The sequence below is a fragment of the Octopus sinensis genome, linkage group LG8 (genome assembly GCF_006345805.1).
Source record: "Octopus sinensis linkage group LG8, ASM634580v1, whole genome shotgun sequence".
Classification (NCBI taxonomy): Eukaryota; Metazoa; Mollusca; class Cephalopoda; order Octopoda; family Octopodidae; genus Octopus; species Octopus sinensis.
In genome coordinates, this window is record NC_043004.1 from 93541124 (window position 1) to 93558034 (window position 16911).

Consider the following 16911-nt stretch of genomic DNA (forward strand, 5'->3'; position numbering starts at 1 on the left):
ATGTGTGTGTATAAAACAAGGTATTACATTTGTGACTTTTTTCATTTCTCCTGCATACTGCTTCATAAACAATTAACAACTTAATTTATTTTTAAAATAGAAAAAAATAATAAAAATAAAAATAGAACCAGATTTAATCAGGGTTAATCTGAAATTATCAAAAGATGAAAACTTTAGTTCATGTTCAATTTGAAATTATTAAAATGTTTATGTATTTTTTATGTAAAGTATAAATAAGAATACAAGAAATAAAAATTTGAAATATGAAAATTAAAATAAAGTTTAGTTTAGTTTTCTCTCTTTTATTTTTTTTTAATTAAGAAATTGAAAATAATAATAAAAATAATCATAATGATATTTTACTACCTTAGGCACAAAGCAATAATTGTGTGTGGCTGGAGAAGAAGATGAATAATCGATCAGATTGATTCCAGGACTCAGCTGGTATTTTATTTTATTGATTGTGGAAAAATGAAAGACAAAATTGGCCTTGACAAGATTTAAATATAAAATGTGAGGAGAGATAACTAAACACTTTACCCATCACTTACTGATTCTGCCACTCATAATAATAATAATAATAATAATAATCATAATAATAATAATGGTTTCAAATTTTGGCAGAATTTTAAAGGGGAAGGACTTAGTTGATATCATCAACTCCAGTACTTGACTGGTACTTTATTTTATTGACATTGAAAAGCTGAAAGGCAAAGCTGACTTCATTGGAATTTGAACTCAGAACATAGCCAGTCAAAAAAAAAAAAAAAAATACTGCAAAGTATTTCTTCCAATGTGCTTTAATCATAATAATGATAATAGTAATAATAATCCTTTCTACAATAGGCACAAGTCCTGAAACGTGGCAGGGAGGGGGCTGGCCAATTACACTGATGCCAGAGCTCAACTGTTACTTATTTTATTGACCTCTGAAAGGATGAAAGCCAAAGTCAACCTTGGTAGAATTTGAACTCAAAATGTAAAGACAGATGAAAGGCTGTTAAGCATTCTGTCTGGCATGCTAACAATTCTGCCAGCTTGCTACCTTAAAAAAAAAAATTAAAAGAAAATATAATAATAATATTTTCTATTAAAGGCACAAGACCTGATATTTTGTGGGAAGGGGCATGTTGATTACATTGGCCCTCAGTTGGTACTTACTTTATCAGCCCCAAAAGGATGAAAGGCAAAGTTGTCAATCTCAGCAGAATTGTTGAATAATGAAAATAATAATAATAATGCAATTATATGTTTATATTATGAAATTAAGCTCAAATGACCCACAGAGTTCATTGAAATAATGAAAGTGAACAACTAAAAGTCGTAACAAGTACTCACTTTCTAATTCTATGTCACAGGGTCAGTCAGTCATTTCGTTTTTAAATATCAAAATGTATTCCTTGCTAAAGGCTGGAGTACTTTTTTTTTAAAAAAAAGTTAACATAGAATAAAGAAATTTAACAATAAAATTTTTGATAAAATTTAATAATGATGATAATAATTATTCTAATTTTTGGCACAAGACCAGTGATTTTGAGGAGAGGGGAAGTTGATTACACCGACCCCAGTACTCAACTGGTACATATTTCATTGACCCTGAAAGAATACAAAGCAAAGTTGACATCAGCAGTATTTGAGCTCAGAATGTAAACCTCGATGAAACGCAGCTAAACATTTTGTTTGGTAATGATTCTGCCGTAATAATAATAATAATAATAATAATAATAATAATAATAATCATAATAATAATAATGGTTTCAAATTTTGGCAGAATTTTAAAGGGGAAGGACTTAGTTGATATCATCAACTCCAGTACTTGACTGGTACTTTATTTTATTGACATTGAAAAGCTGAAAGGCAAAGCTGACTTCATTGGAATTTGAACTCAGAACATAGCCAGTCAAAAAAAAAAAAAAAAATACTGCAAAGTATTTCTTCCAATGTGCTTTAATCATAATAATGATAATAGTAATAATAATCCTTTCTACAATAGGCACAAGTCCTGAAACGTGGCAGGGAGGGGGCTGGCCAATTACACTGATGCCAGAGCTCAACTGTTACTTATTTTATTGACCTCTGAAAGGATGAAAGGCCAAAGTCAACCTTGGTAGAATTTGAACTCAAAATGTAAAGACAGATGAAAGGCTGTTAAGCATTCTGTCTGGCATGCTAACAATTCTGCCAGCTTGCTACCTTAAAAAAAAAAATTAAAAGAAAATATAATAATAATATTTTCTATTAAAGGCACAAGACCTGATATTTTGTGGGAAGGGGCATGTTGATTACATTGGCCCTCAGTTGGTACTTACTTTATCAGCCCCAAAAGGATGAAAGGCAAAGTTGTCAATCTCAGCAGAATTTGTTGAATAATGAAAATAATAATAATAATGCAATTATATGTTTATATTATGAAATTAAGCTCAAATGACCCACAGAGTTCATTGAAATAATGAAAGTGAACAACTAAAAGTCGTAACAAGTACTCACTTTCTAATTCTATGTCACAGGGTCAGTCAGTCATTTCGTTTTTAAATATCAAAATGTATTCCTTGCTAAAGGCTGGAGTACTTTTTTTTTAAAAAAAAGTTAACATAGAATAAAGAAATTTAACAATAAAATTTTTGATAAAATTTAATAATGATGATAATAATTATTCTAATTTTTGGCACAAGACCAGTGATTTTGAGGAGAGGGGAAGTTGATTACACCGACCCCAGTACTCAACTGGTACATATTTCATTGACCCTGAAAGAATACAAAGCAAAGTTGACATCAGCAGTATTTGAGCTCAGAATGTAAACCTCGATGAAACGCAGCTAAACATTTTGTTTGGTAATGATTCTGCCGTAATAATAATAATAATAATAATAATAATAAGGATGGATATCAATTAATATTTAGACACTTTCTTTTGGAGAAATTTTGTCACTGAAATATGTTTCACTATTTCATTCCATTTAAAAGATATTTCAAGGTATTCCACCAAAAATGGTTTAAATGCATTGTAAAGGTCAAACAATGAAACAAACAAATGAACAAAAATAAAACAAAAAACAAAGTGGATGAAATGAGAAAATAATAAATAAAAATATAAAAGTGTAAACAAAATGAAGAAAATATATAGAAAAATTAGTTTTAAAAAATAAAATAGAACACACACGCACACACAAAAAGAAAGGGAAAAAATATGGACAAGAAAATAAATAATGTTGAAAATATATTGTCAGAAAGCAATTGGTATTGATTTGCTGTTTTATTGATTTGATGTGATGTGTAAATATGGAGATATTTAGTGTTTTTTACCTATTAAATACTGGAGAGGAAGGTAGACTAGACATGGACATAATAAAACTATACATATTCAAAGGTTGTTGGGGTGTGTGTGTGTGTGTGTGTTTCTTGTTCCATCTTTCTTAGGTTAAGTGTGAGTGTGTGCATGGGTGTGTCTGTGTGTGTATGTGTAATAAGTCACTGAAAGTTATCAGATGAACAAACGCACCAGGAACTGGTAGTTGGTATATTTTGTTATTTATGTGTATATAAATGTGTGATCCCATGAATGTGTGTGTCTGTATAGAAGTGAATATAATACTATACATATACATACATATATATATATACACACATATATATATATATACACACATATATATATATATATACACTCACACATATATATATATATATTCTTTATTTAAAGCAGCAGAAAATTCTACAAAACCTGTTACTCTGAGTTTCACGTTGCCGTTCATCGGACAAGTTTTGTAGAATTTTCTGCTGCTTTAAATAAAGCATATTACTCGACCACTGGTATTTGAGTACTCTTTTTTTCCACCTTGTTTCACATTTATGTATTTACTCCGGTATATATATATATATTATATATATATATATATATATATATATATATATATATATATATATATATATACACATATATATATATATATATATATATACATACATATATATATACACACACATACATACAGACACATACAGGGTAAAGAGAAATCACTGGTTATTGGAAAGAGGAAATGCAACAATTGTTGATAGTCTGTATGCATGTGTATATATAAATGCATACACACACATACACACATCCATGTATGTATATGGTAAAAATATATTCATGGGATGCTGGGAGGTTGGGTGGGGAAATGCAACAATAGCTGATAGTTTTATACATATATTTATACATATATATATATATATACACATACACACACTCACTATGTAGTAAAAAGTCTGTGGAGGTTGGCAAGTGGAAAAAATTGCAACAATAGCTGTAGGATTGAGCATGGTAGCAATAAGAATAACCTTAGTGACTACCCCACCCCAAATTTTTTTTTCTTTAACAACAACAACAATAAAAGGCAGAACAAGGATGACTGTCAGTAGCTGTCTGGTCGGGCTTGTCTTTCGTATTTCACACAAGGGAACTGTTTGGAGAATGTATCCGTCGAGCTCTGTCTTTACTGAAAAGATAAAAGCAAGAAGAAAGGAATATTACAAATCTCTCTCGCACATACACAAACACACACAACAATGTTATGTCACTTAGTTTAAGACAAAAATACATTGAGGATTAAATAATGTTACTTTCATTTATTTGATAATTAACAATATTTATAGAAAAAAGCCCATCGTATATCTATCTATCTATCTATATAGCAGTCAAAGACTGTTTAATTCCATTTTCTACAAGTGGAGGCTCCATATACGACTGGTGGCATTTGATAAATCTATCGAATATGGTGCTGACGAAAGAATTTAGGCAATTTCTCGCCTACGATCTAGAAACATGTTCACCATTAACGGTAAGAGATTGTTTTCGTTTATTTACTACTCCGACTTTGCGTATGTGAATCGCAGGGTTGTGTCGTATATGGAGCCTCCACTTGTAGAAAATGGAATTAAACAGTCTTTGACTGCCATTTCTAATTCTTTCGGTATGCGGCAGAGCAACCTGTTGCCTGCCCTTTTACTTATATACTATATATACTGAACTCTACAGAAGTTCCTGACGCTAAAAGTCATGTTTACATACCGAAATTTACCGGTAATTAATTGTTGGTTGTCTAAAAAAACCCGAAAAAAATTATTTACCCTTTTTATTATATTATCTATCTATATGTATATATCTATGTGTGTATGTCTTTTTGCCTGTTTTTTTCGCTCCATCACCTCTTGATAATTGGTATTGGTGTGTTTATGTCCCTGTAACTTAGTGGTTTGGCAAAACAGACCAACAGAATAAGTACTAGGCTTAAAGAATAAGTACTGGGGGTCGACTTATTTGACTAGAATCCTTCAAGGCAGGGCTACAGCATGGCCACAGACAGATGACTGAAACAAGTAAAAGAATAAAAGAATATATATATATATATATATATGTATAAGATTAATCAGCCGAAATTGCGAGGATGATCCGGTTCTTGACTGAAGATTAGAGGCTTCGAATGACCCGTCCGTTTTTTTGTGTCATCTCTTTGAGTGTTTTGCGTTCTTGTCCCATTTTGTATTTTTATATATATTTTTTATACATATATATATATATAAATTAATAGTTACCGCCATACTTATATGGCAGTCTTATAAATATAAGACTAAAGCTATCGCTGATTAGCTCCAAGAGGCCACCACCTCAAGCTAGCTATTTGACACACAATCTGCGTCCATTAGAAACCCTGAAACATGTCTGCAGCTGTCTGACTGGCAGGATGAAGCGACTGACCTCCCCTGTTCGAAGGTTTATAATGGACGCAGATTGTGTGTCAAATAGCTAGCTTGAGGCGGTGGCCTCTTGGAGCTAATCAGCGACAGCTTTAGTCTTATATTTATAAGACTGCCATATAAGTATGGCGATAACTATTAATTTCCAGTAACGCTGCCGTAATCTCCTTTAGAGAGACTTAGTAATTTTAATATTTCTATTATATATATATATATACCAGAAAAAGAGCATAATCTCTTGAGAGGAAAAACCAAAAAATATATATATATATACCTTTAGATGTTATGTATGTTTGTTCGTAGAGTCATCACCACAGACTCTGCTGTGATGAATCAACAAACAAACACACATAACATCTAAGGGTATATATACATTTTTTTCCCTCTGAAGGGATTATGCTCAGAAATATAAATTTAATTAATTACACTATGTATAATTGAAACAGCAGTAAGGGATAATAATCGATTTGTTGCTAATAATAAACTCTTAATAACTTCAAAATCTCCATTTTCTCCTTTTTCTTTTGCATGAATATAAACTACTTTCTCAGCCTTTTTTTGACTCTATTACAATTAATATCACTAAATGACAAAGCACATATTCCTGAAAGCTAGATGTACTAAGGTAATGTAGGGTTCACAGAATTACCTTCATACAACAAAATGCCCACATATCAAGTTAAGATCTGCAACATTTGTGTGTGTGTGTGTGTGTGTGTGTGTGTGTACTGGGCTAAATATCCTTCATATGTGCACTTTGTTGACTCTAAGAGACAAAACATTTTAACAAATTCAAGCAAGATTTAAGAAAATTCAAATTCACCCTCTCATCCCAAAGCCAATTTTATTCTTGTTTTGAATAAACAAAGAAATGAATGGGTCAGTTTTTAAGGTGAGAGAGAGAGAGAGAGAGAGAGAGAGAGGAGAGAGAGAGAGAGAGAGAGAGAGAGAAAGGGGGATAAAAAGGGCAGAAGAGAGACAAGGATAATATATATATATATATATATCATCATCATCATCACTTAATGTTTGTCTTCTATGCTGGCATGGGTGGGAGATATATATATAGATAGAGAGAGAGAGAGAAAGAGAGAGAGAGAAAGAAAGAGAGAGAGCGCAAGGAATAGAAAATCTAGAATTCTTTTGAAGGATCAGGAGACACTGTAAAATAATTTTTAAAAAAACAAACAAACCAACACACACCTAGACATCAAAATACAAGGCATGAAAACATTGAAGGAGTGTCGGAGATTAAAAGGTTAAGGTGTAACAAGGCATTCACAGTGAAATATAACAAATAAAGGGTGTGTGATCAGGAAACAAATTTGACAAAGAGAGAATGAGAATGCAAGTTTTTATACAGTACAAAAACCATAAAAGTGCCAAGGTATTTTAAAATGTGAAAATGGCAAACTTCTGAAAATAGATTGTAATTTAGAAGGTAAATTTTGTGGCATTAATGAAGAGCAATGCAATAGACTGGTATCCTGTTCAGGTGGATTGTTGTGATTTCGGTCACTTGTATGGCATGAAAATTGAGTAACCAGCCTTATGAGTCCTAGGGCTAAAGAAAAGAAAAGAAAAAAAAAAAAAATGAAAAGTTTAGGTATAGGCATGGCTGTGTGGCAAGAAGCTTGCTTTTCAACTACATGGTTCCAGGTTCAGTCCCACCGCATGGTACCTTGGACAAGTGTCTTCTACTATAGCCTTGGGTCAACCAAAGCCTTGTGAGTGCATTTGGTAGTCGGAAACTGAAAGAAGCCAGTTGTGTGTGTGTGTGTGTGTGTATGTATCTATCTATCTATGTGCATGTGCCTTTGTGCCTATGTTTGTCCCCCACCATCATCGCTTGACAACCGGTGTTGGTGTGTTTACGTCCCCGTAATTTAGCAGTTTGGCAAAAGAGATCGACAGAATAAGTGCTAGGTTTAAAAAAATAAGTTCTGGGGGTCGATTTATTTGACTAAAACCCTTCAAGGTGGTGCTCCAACATGGCCGCAGTCAAATGACTGAAACAAATAAAAGAATAAGAGAAAATGTAAAGGGATTGGTAAGCAGCTGAGACAGCAGAGTTGAGCAGAATGCTTTGCAGTATTCAGTTATGACCCTTTATAGCCCTGGGTTCAAATCAAACTTAAGTTGACTTTGCCTTTTTTATCCTTCCACAGTTACTAAGGTAGATTTGATCAACTATAGCCCTTATTCCAACATTGTGGCCTGTGTTTACATTAGAAAGCAAGGAACAGGAGTGGCTGTGTGGTAAGTAACTTGTTTACCAACCACATGGTTCAGGGTTCAGTCCCACTGCGTGGCACCTTGGGCTAGTGTCTTCTACTATAGCCTTGGGCCGACCAAAGCCTTGTGACTGGATTTGGTAGACGGAAACTGAAAGAAGCCCGTCGTATATATGTATATATATATATGCATGTGTGTGTTTGTGTGTCTGTGTTTGTCCCCCTAGCATTGCTTGACAACCGATGCTGGTGTGTTTATGTCCCCGTCACTTAGCAGTTCGGCAAAAGAGACCGATAGAATAAGTACTGGGCTTACAAAAGAATAAGTCCCGGGGTTGAGTTGCTCAATTAAAGGCGCTGCTCCAGCATGGCCGTAGTCAAATGACTGAAACAAGTAAAGCGAGTAACAAAATGTACCAAAACCAGTTGTATTGTTGTCTTCACAATTACAAGAAAAATTATTATGGAGTAAGGGTTAATGATTTAGACAGAAGGCCAGCAATTTTGAGAGGAGGGGGTTTGCTTAATATCACTGACCCTCAGTACTTGACTATTTCTATGTTTCATTGAACCTCGGAGAATGAAAGGCAAAGTTGAGGTTTGTGGGATTTGAACTCAGAATGTGAAGAATCAGAACAAAAACCATGGGGAATTTTTTCTCCCCACTATAATGATTTTACCAGCTCTTCTTCCTTCTATAGGATAACAGACTATAGTTAAGTAAAATATCCATATGGTAGTTGTGGCAGAGAGGAGTGTAATAAGCTTTTGCAGAAAACGCTGTCAAAGATTGTTGTACACCAGTACATCCACCATGTGTATTCCAGGTCAGAATGGAAAATGACTGAGGGATTCTTTTTAGGCTGGAGTGGAAGCAAGAACTCTGAGCACTAGAACAATTTCCTAGTGCCTTCTCTGAACCAAAAAGAAGAGTGAAACACTTAATCCTGAATTATCATTGTTATCAATAATCACCATTTTATCTTCACTTTCTATTGGTATAGGTTGGAAGAGTCAACATGGTCAAAATCAATTAATATTCAGTGTTATTGCTCACCTAGATAGGTTAAACTTTTAGTGTTCATATTACTCTGTCAAATAGATTTATTTATTCATTGTTCTGAATTAATCATGCATTATCTTGTAGCTTTGAGATTTTGATGGTGCAATTGTCTATTATTAAAATGACATTGTAGGGTAGGTGTGACATGCCAGATCTGGCCAGTTTGAACATGAAAGAGGTAGAATATTTGGGCCAGATATGGCCAGTTTAAATGCTAAAGGGTTCTCTCAACCCTATATAATGGTAACTGGTTATCTCAACCCTATATAGCCTCTGCTTGTTTGCCAACCATTTTATAAATGTTGCCACCATTTTATATGTTCTGAGTACATGTATTACAAAGATCTCCAAAGAATTAAGAACATTTTAAGGATCAGTGGTTATTTTACTTAAGGGCAATATAAAAAGAATGATAAATATGAGAGATAAATGCTCCCTTAGAGAGATTGCAGGTCTCAAGTTTATTAACATAAAGTCAGCAATGTGCAAGCAGACCTGTGATCAAAGCACTTCACCTATGACTGTGCCAGTGGCACGTAAAAAGCACCCACTACACTCACGGAGTGGTTGGCGTTAGGAAGGGCATCCAGCCATAGAAACATTGCCAGATCAGACTGGGCCTGGCGCAGCCTTCTGGCTTCCCAGACCCTAGTTGAACCGTCCAACCTATGCTAGCATGGGAAGCGGACACTAAACGATGATGATGATGATGATGTATCTAGGAGTACATTATCCAATATAAGCGTTTCCTCTTTCCTTTTAAAACAGTGGGGTGCAATCTGAGGGAGATTTGGCTGTTATGCAATCAATCACAATACTTAAATCTGCTATGCATCTAGAATATTAACAGTTAGTTTTCAATATTGCGAAAAAAAAAAAAGTAGAAACCTTTTATCTCTAGAAGTATATTTTAACCCTTTAGCATTTAAACTGGCCATATCCGGCCAAAGGTATTCTGCCTGTTTTTATGTTTAAACTGACCAGATCTTGTCTCATACCAACCCTACAATGTCGTTTTAAAAATTAACAGTTACCTCATCAAAATCTCATCGCTACAAGATAAAGCAGGATTAGTTCAAAACAATGTGGATGAATAAGCATTAATTTTGGTAGAATAATGCAAACACTAAAGGGTTAATAGTGTGAGAAATTATATGATAGTAGCTTATTACAGATGTTTAGACATATAATACAGCTGGTATGGGAGCACAGTGAATAAAAGTTGTAGTATCTTGGCCTTGATGCAGAACTCTTCTTTCGTAAGCCACTTCTATTTCCACAAAAAGACGGCAAATCATTGAACAAACAGAAATATACGACTTAAATTCTTTATTGCCACATAAATTTGAAAGGAGCCACAATAAAGTGAAAATAATTCTGAAAAAAGGAAATTTAGTGCTACTGTGAGAAATGCAAACCTGAGACACCTGTGCAAGAGAAAATGTAAGGTAAACTGTTTAATGGAGCAAGGTATGACAAAATGCTTTATAATGAAAGGTATGGCAAACCGCATTAGGGCAAAGGTAAGACAAAGTGCTTTATGGAGAAAGGTAAGGAATGCTGTAAGGCAAACACTGCTTTATTTATTCTATTCTAAAACAAACTACTTTAAAAGGTAAGGCAAATTACTTTATGGAGATATGTAAGGCAAGCTACTTTATAAAGAAAAAGCAAAGTGTTATATGAAGAAAGATAAGGCAAATGGCTCTATGGAGAAAGGAAAGGCAAATTGCTTTACAGGGAAAAGGAAGGACTACTGCTTTATGGGAAAATCTAAGGCACACACTGCTCTATGATGAAAGATAAGGCAAACTGCTTTATGAGAAAATATAAGGCAAACTGCTCTATGATGAAAGATAAGGCAAACTGCTTTATGAGAAAATATAAGGCAAACTGCTCTATGATGAAAGATAAGGCAAACTGCTTTATGGAAAATTTAAAACTGCTTTATGAGAAAATATAAGGCAAACTGCTCTATAGAAAAGCAAACTACTTTAAGGGACATGCATGGCTGGTGTGGTCATTGAAGGCAGAAGTAAAATGTGAAACACAAAACAAACATGTCTTGTTGATGCTATTAAAAGGAAAACATGTTAAGTGAAAAATTAAATGATAAAATAACATGTTTATTTCAAGAATATCGGAGTTGGATTAATTTAATGTGTTGAGAGCATAGAGTCAAGGAAGCCCTCTATAAATTGGTTAAATTTATTGTTATTACTTTTTTTTAATTGTTGTTGCTGTTTTACACCTGTATTTCCATGGCAATATGAAGGAAATTGTTTCTACTTTTTTTTTTATATATTTCCTTTAGATTAATTGACATTGTTGTTGTTGTTTAGCTCTCAGGTCAGTGTGTTTGAGTTGATTTATTTGTCAAAGAGGTTTCAACTTCCAACCATCCAATCATTTTCTTTCAGACACCAACACAAACCATCATCCCATTCCTGTCATTTTCCCTCTATCTACTGAAAATATTCTGCTGTTCTTCACCCTTTCTGTACAGTCAGTCATCACCTCCTTTCCCCTATTTTCCCTCCAAAACTTATATTTATTTATTGACTGCCCTTCTACCTTTGTTCACAATTCCTCCTACCCTACTCCTCATCTCTGACCATCCCTCACTCTCTCCTAATATTTCCTATAACCTCTACCCACACAAACCAGATCTTCTATATACACCCTTTTTAATATTCACCTGATACCTTGAGGGCCTACTCTGTTACCTTGTTGCCACCATCTTTATCTCCTTCCACTTCCGTCCTGATTACTCCCACTTACTTTTATGTAATAAGAAGAAATTTATATCCTCTGCAACAAGAAACCTACTTCAGTCCTGTCTTTCATACTTTAACCTCAAAAACCACTTCTCTCTCTTCTGTACTCCCACTCAGTTGAAGGGGATCTTGTGAGTTACATGACGACCTCACAAGTACTGGTTTCACAAAAGAAAAAAAAAAAAGAAAACAAAATAGAAAAAAAAAGCACTAGTACACTTGGTTAAGTGATAGGCATTTGGAAGGGCATCCAACCACAGAAACCAAATCAAAGTAGACAATGAAATCCTCCAAAATTTCAGATGTTGTTTAACTGTCCAGCACATGCTTACATAGAAGACAGATGTTAAATATTGATGAATGTATCTATGATTATCTTATCCAATATGTCCTTCCTTTTAGAAGGTGGCATAGGAGATATTGTAGCAATATTTTCACATAAATTTAGCTACTATACTGTAGTTTCACTCACTGGTTTAATTTTATAAATAACTAGAGACTTACTAACAAGTACCTTACGTCAGTACATTGCTCCATTAAAGTTGAACTATCCTTCATACCAAAACGACTTCTCCATCACCTTCTAAAGAGACAGCCTTAGACTACTACCACAGTAAGGTACCTTACATTCCTTTCAACTGAGTCAGACTACTACCATATGGAAAATAACGTTACAATGATACAGTGTACAGGAGACTGTACAATCCTGCTACAATCAACCTCTCTAGTACTGGGGACCTGATTAAGATAAAATGAATACAATCTATATTGTAAAGTGGCTGGTGAAATCCAGCCACTAAAATCATGTATAAAATAACATACACATCAACAAAGCTAGGTGGTTTTCTCTGTTGTTCTGCCTGTTAGATGAAGAATTGTGAGATCCATGAAACCCATATAAGCATGAAAAAAAAAATACAAAATACAGATGATGATGGAGATGATAATGGTGATGGTAATGAAATAAGGAAAAAAAAATTCAATTCATTTCAAGTGTCAATTGTGTTTCAAAGTTCAGTGTTCCATGAGCTAAAAAAAAAAAAAAATTCAGAACCCTACACAGATGGAGGGGATCAACATAGGTAAATGAACGTATATTACTCAAGCAAGATCTCCCATCAAAGATGCTGGAATGTAGGATATCAATGACTATGGTAGTACAAGTGCTTTCAATAAGTCAACAGTATAATGCAAATTACGATGGTTAGCAGAAATATTTTAACAAATATCAACTAAATATTTTAGTAAAGCATAGTATATTTATTAAAATTTTTTGAAGGAGTGGCTGTGTGGTAAGTAGCTTGTTTACCAACCACATGGTTCCGGGTTCAGTCCCACTGCGTGGCACCTTGGGCAAGTGTCTTCTGCTATAGCCTCAGGCCGACCAAAGCCTTGTGAGTGGATTTGGTAGACGGAAACTGAAAGAAGCCCGTCGTATATATGTGTATATATGTATGCATGTGTGTGTTTGTGAGTCTGTGTTGGTCCCCCTAGCATTGCTTGACAACCGATGCTGGTGTGTTTATGTCCCCGTCACTTAGCGGTTCGGCAAAAGAGACCGATAGAATAAGTACTGGGCTTACAAAAGAATAAGTCCCGGGGTCGAGTTGCTTGATTAAAGGCGGTGCTCCAGCATGGCCTCAGTCAAATGACTGAAACAAGTAAAAGAGTAAAGGGTACTTATGATTTTGAGTGACCTCCTATACTAGTAACATTAATGTGGCTGATGTTCAGTTTGAACTTCAGTAGGCTGATGTCTGTAAAGGAAATGTGTGCAGGGTGGCTGCTCCAGAGAGATGCATTTCTGATGGGAAGAAGAAGGTGAAGTGCTATGTGTGGGATTTTTGAGTGCGAGACAAAACAGGAATGGTGAGAGGTAGGTGAATCAGGTAGACATAGGTGGAGGTGAAGGAATAGAAGCTATTATAGTGGTGGTGAGAGAGAGAGAGAGAGGGGAGGGAGATCTGTGCTGTTGTAAGATATATTGATGAGGTAAATCTTTACCAATCACATAAAAAAAAGAAGGCATGTTTAAACCATGTCTATTTTGGAAAAGTATACATAAGGATGATGATAGATATGAGCTGAGGTGCTCTAGGACCTCTAGCACCATATATAGACATAAGCTGAAATGATTTCAGTGAAATTGAACTTACAAACTATCAAACAATTCAGCTAATTGACTTGTATCGCATCTCTTTCTCACAACTTTTCCAGTCAGACAATAGTCTGAAAATGGACTTGATTGTCTAGTTTTATTTTTATAATTTACAACTAGTATAGATGTGGATGCTTTTTGGTTTTCTCACTCCCATTAAAAAGAATTACCATTAAAAAAAATTGGGTTATCTCCCCACTAAAAAATTGAGTTTATGTGGCGACAAGGGATTGGATTAAAAGCGTTAGATCCTTTTGATTCAGTACTTCAACATGTTGCTGACGTTTGGCTTCCGCATTAGGCAGGGTATGAATTGTTATAAAAATGTTATCAGGCGCAGGAGTGGCTGTGTGGTAAGTAGCTTGCTAACCAACCACATGGTTCCAGGTTCAATCCCACTGCGTGGCATCTTGGGCAAGTGTCTTCTGCTATAGCCTCGGGCCGACCAATGCCTTGTGAGTGGATTTGGTAGACGGAAACTGAAAGAAGCCTGTCGTATATATGTATATATATATGTATGTGTGTGTGTTTGTGTGTCTGTGTTTGTTTCCCTAGCATTGCTTGACAACCGATGCTGGTGTGTTTACGTCCCCGTCACTTAGCGGTTCGGCAAAAAGGGACCGATAGAATAAGTACTGGGCTTACAAAAAGAATAAGTCCCGGGGTCGAGTTGCTCGACTAAAGGCGGTGCTCCAGCATGGCCGCAGTCAAATGACTGAAACAAGTAAAAGAGTAAAAGAGTAAAAAGAGTAAAGAGATTCAATAAGATGTTTAATTTTTTCAGTTTTCCTTTTTACTAATTTTTCTCAGTTTTGTATGATTTGTTATAAAAATATTATGAGAGTCGATGTGATGTTTCATCTTTTCAGTTTCCTTCTTTACATCTTTTACTTGTTTCAGTCATTTGACTGTGGCCATGCTGGAGCACCGCCTTTAGTCAAGCGAATCGACCCCCAGGACTTATTCTTTGTAAACCTAGTACTTATTCTATTGGTCTCTTTTGCCGAACCGCTATGTTACGAGGATGTAAACACACCAGCATCAGTTGTCAAGCGATGTTGGGGGGACAAACACAAACACACACATATATATGACGGGCTTCTTTCAGTTTCCGTCTACCAAATCTACTCACAAGGCTTTGGTTGGCCTGATGCTATAGTAGAAGACACTTGCCCAAGGTGCCATGCAGTGGAACTGAACCCGGAACCATGTGGTTGGTAAGCAAGCTACTTACCACACAACCACTCCTGCGCTATGTTTATTAATTTTTTTCTTTTTTTTATTGGGGGTTAAACAATTTCTTTAGTTGAGGGAGATAACCAAAAGTACTGATATTTCTCATAAAACGGGGGTGGGAAGATAGCACAATTTTTTTATGGGGGTGAGATAACCAAAAAGTACCTAAATGTGTCATTATCTATCAGAGAACTTGTACAAATCGTTATGGTGCTAGTTTTTAAGATATCACCTTTGATAGTGGGTTTGTACTCAAGGTAAGAGGAGGTGTGGCCTAATTCTTTATTTATCCACTATCTCATCCGATAGTCCACATTGCTTTTATTAGCTCATGAGGCAGCATTGATGAGAGACCACTACATGGAAAGAAACATCATTTGGTCATTTAGTGCAGTGTCACAACAATATCTGTTGAGTCTATTCATCAACATATCAACGTCCTATTAGGGAAGGCTGATGGTTGTGGTGGTGGTGACAAAGATGAAGATGATGATGGTGGTGGTGGTGACAGCGATGACCTTGACTATAACCTCAAATATTTGTAGGGTACCATTTGTAAGGGAGACGGTATTGCTGATCGAATTGAACCCAGTACATGCAGGTGCTTGTATTAATTAACAAAAGCTGGAGGGATAACAATCAAAATGGGAAAAGGTTAATCCTGACTGGATTTGAGCTGATGAATATAAAAATGATAATTAAATACCAATCAGCATCCAGTCTGGTATCATCTCATTATCTGCCACTCTACCATAGTGATACTCAATGATGACCATGATGAGGAATTTGGCAATATACACTGTTTTCAGAAATCTAATAATTACTTATACTGAAGTGGGTATTACTAACATACTTAGTATCTCCCAGTCAGCAAAAAGCCATCAGCAAAAATCCAATGAACTGCAAGAAATAGCAGCCAAATCTTTCTTAAATGATATCTTATTGTCTTATAAAAGGATGGACACGTTATGTAATGTAGTCCTGAATACATTATGTCTGAATAATGACAGGATGGCATGGCTGGAATGAAATGCTTTTGATTACATGTCTGCACAATCATAGCTGAGTTGGGGCTAAACAGCAACACCAACAGTAAGTCATTGAAGGAGCAGTGAACCTGTATATGGCAGACTTTACCAGCTACAATTAGCAACTAAATCTATTTCAGGTCACTGCAGCCTACCATCTTAGAAAAGAATGGACACATTAATGTAATCCCAGACACACAAAGTCTGAAAAAAAAAAAAAAGAAAGAAAAAGGATGAGAAGAAATGATTAAGTCTGTGTTGCTTTTGATTTCCCAGTCTGTTCAATCAGTTTGACATTGTGGCTAAACAACAACACTAACAGCAACAACAACAACAACAGTAAAGGTTACAATACCACCATGAGAAGAATATTAAACTGAAGGGCAGATAGGAAAGAAACTAGAAAGTAACAAGCATCTGAGAAAGCTAGTAGAACAAAAGTATGTAAAAAAAAGGCATAGCTGCCTCAAGACAAATTGGTGACTGGTAAGAATGTTAATTTTGCTTACAAAAATATTAGTTGATAGGATTATTATCAGTAAAATAGAAAGGGTATTCAATCAGGGCCTAGAATAATAAAAAAAAAGCAAAGAAATGGAATTTTTAGTTAGGTTATATAATTTCATTTAAATATTTTGTTTTTAAATTATGTCATATGTAGGAAAAAGAGAAATTAAAA

At 34.9% G+C, this 16911-nt stretch overlaps 1 protein-coding gene across 12 annotated transcripts in view; it reads right to left on the reverse strand.

Moving 5' to 3' along the window:
- Positions 1-3204: 3204 nt before the first annotated feature.
- LOC115215058 (dedicator of cytokinesis protein 7) overlaps positions 3205-16911 on the reverse strand; it is a 213939-nt gene continuing 200232 nt past the window's right edge. For 10 of the 12 annotated variants that reach the window (XM_036505609.1, XM_036505610.1, XM_029784198.2 and 7 more), the window contains 2 exons: positions 3935-4478; positions 3205-3591 (listed from right to left, as the gene is read on the reverse strand). In XM_036505609.1, coding sequence (XP_036361502.1) covers positions 4430-4478 — 49 coding nt within the window. In that variant the 3' untranslated portion in view covers positions 3205-3591; positions 3935-4429. Of the gene's footprint in view, positions 3592-3934; positions 4479-16740; positions 16800-16911 lie in introns of those variants that run through there. The other 2 variants (XM_036505611.1, XM_036505612.1) reach the window with 2 other exon arrangements.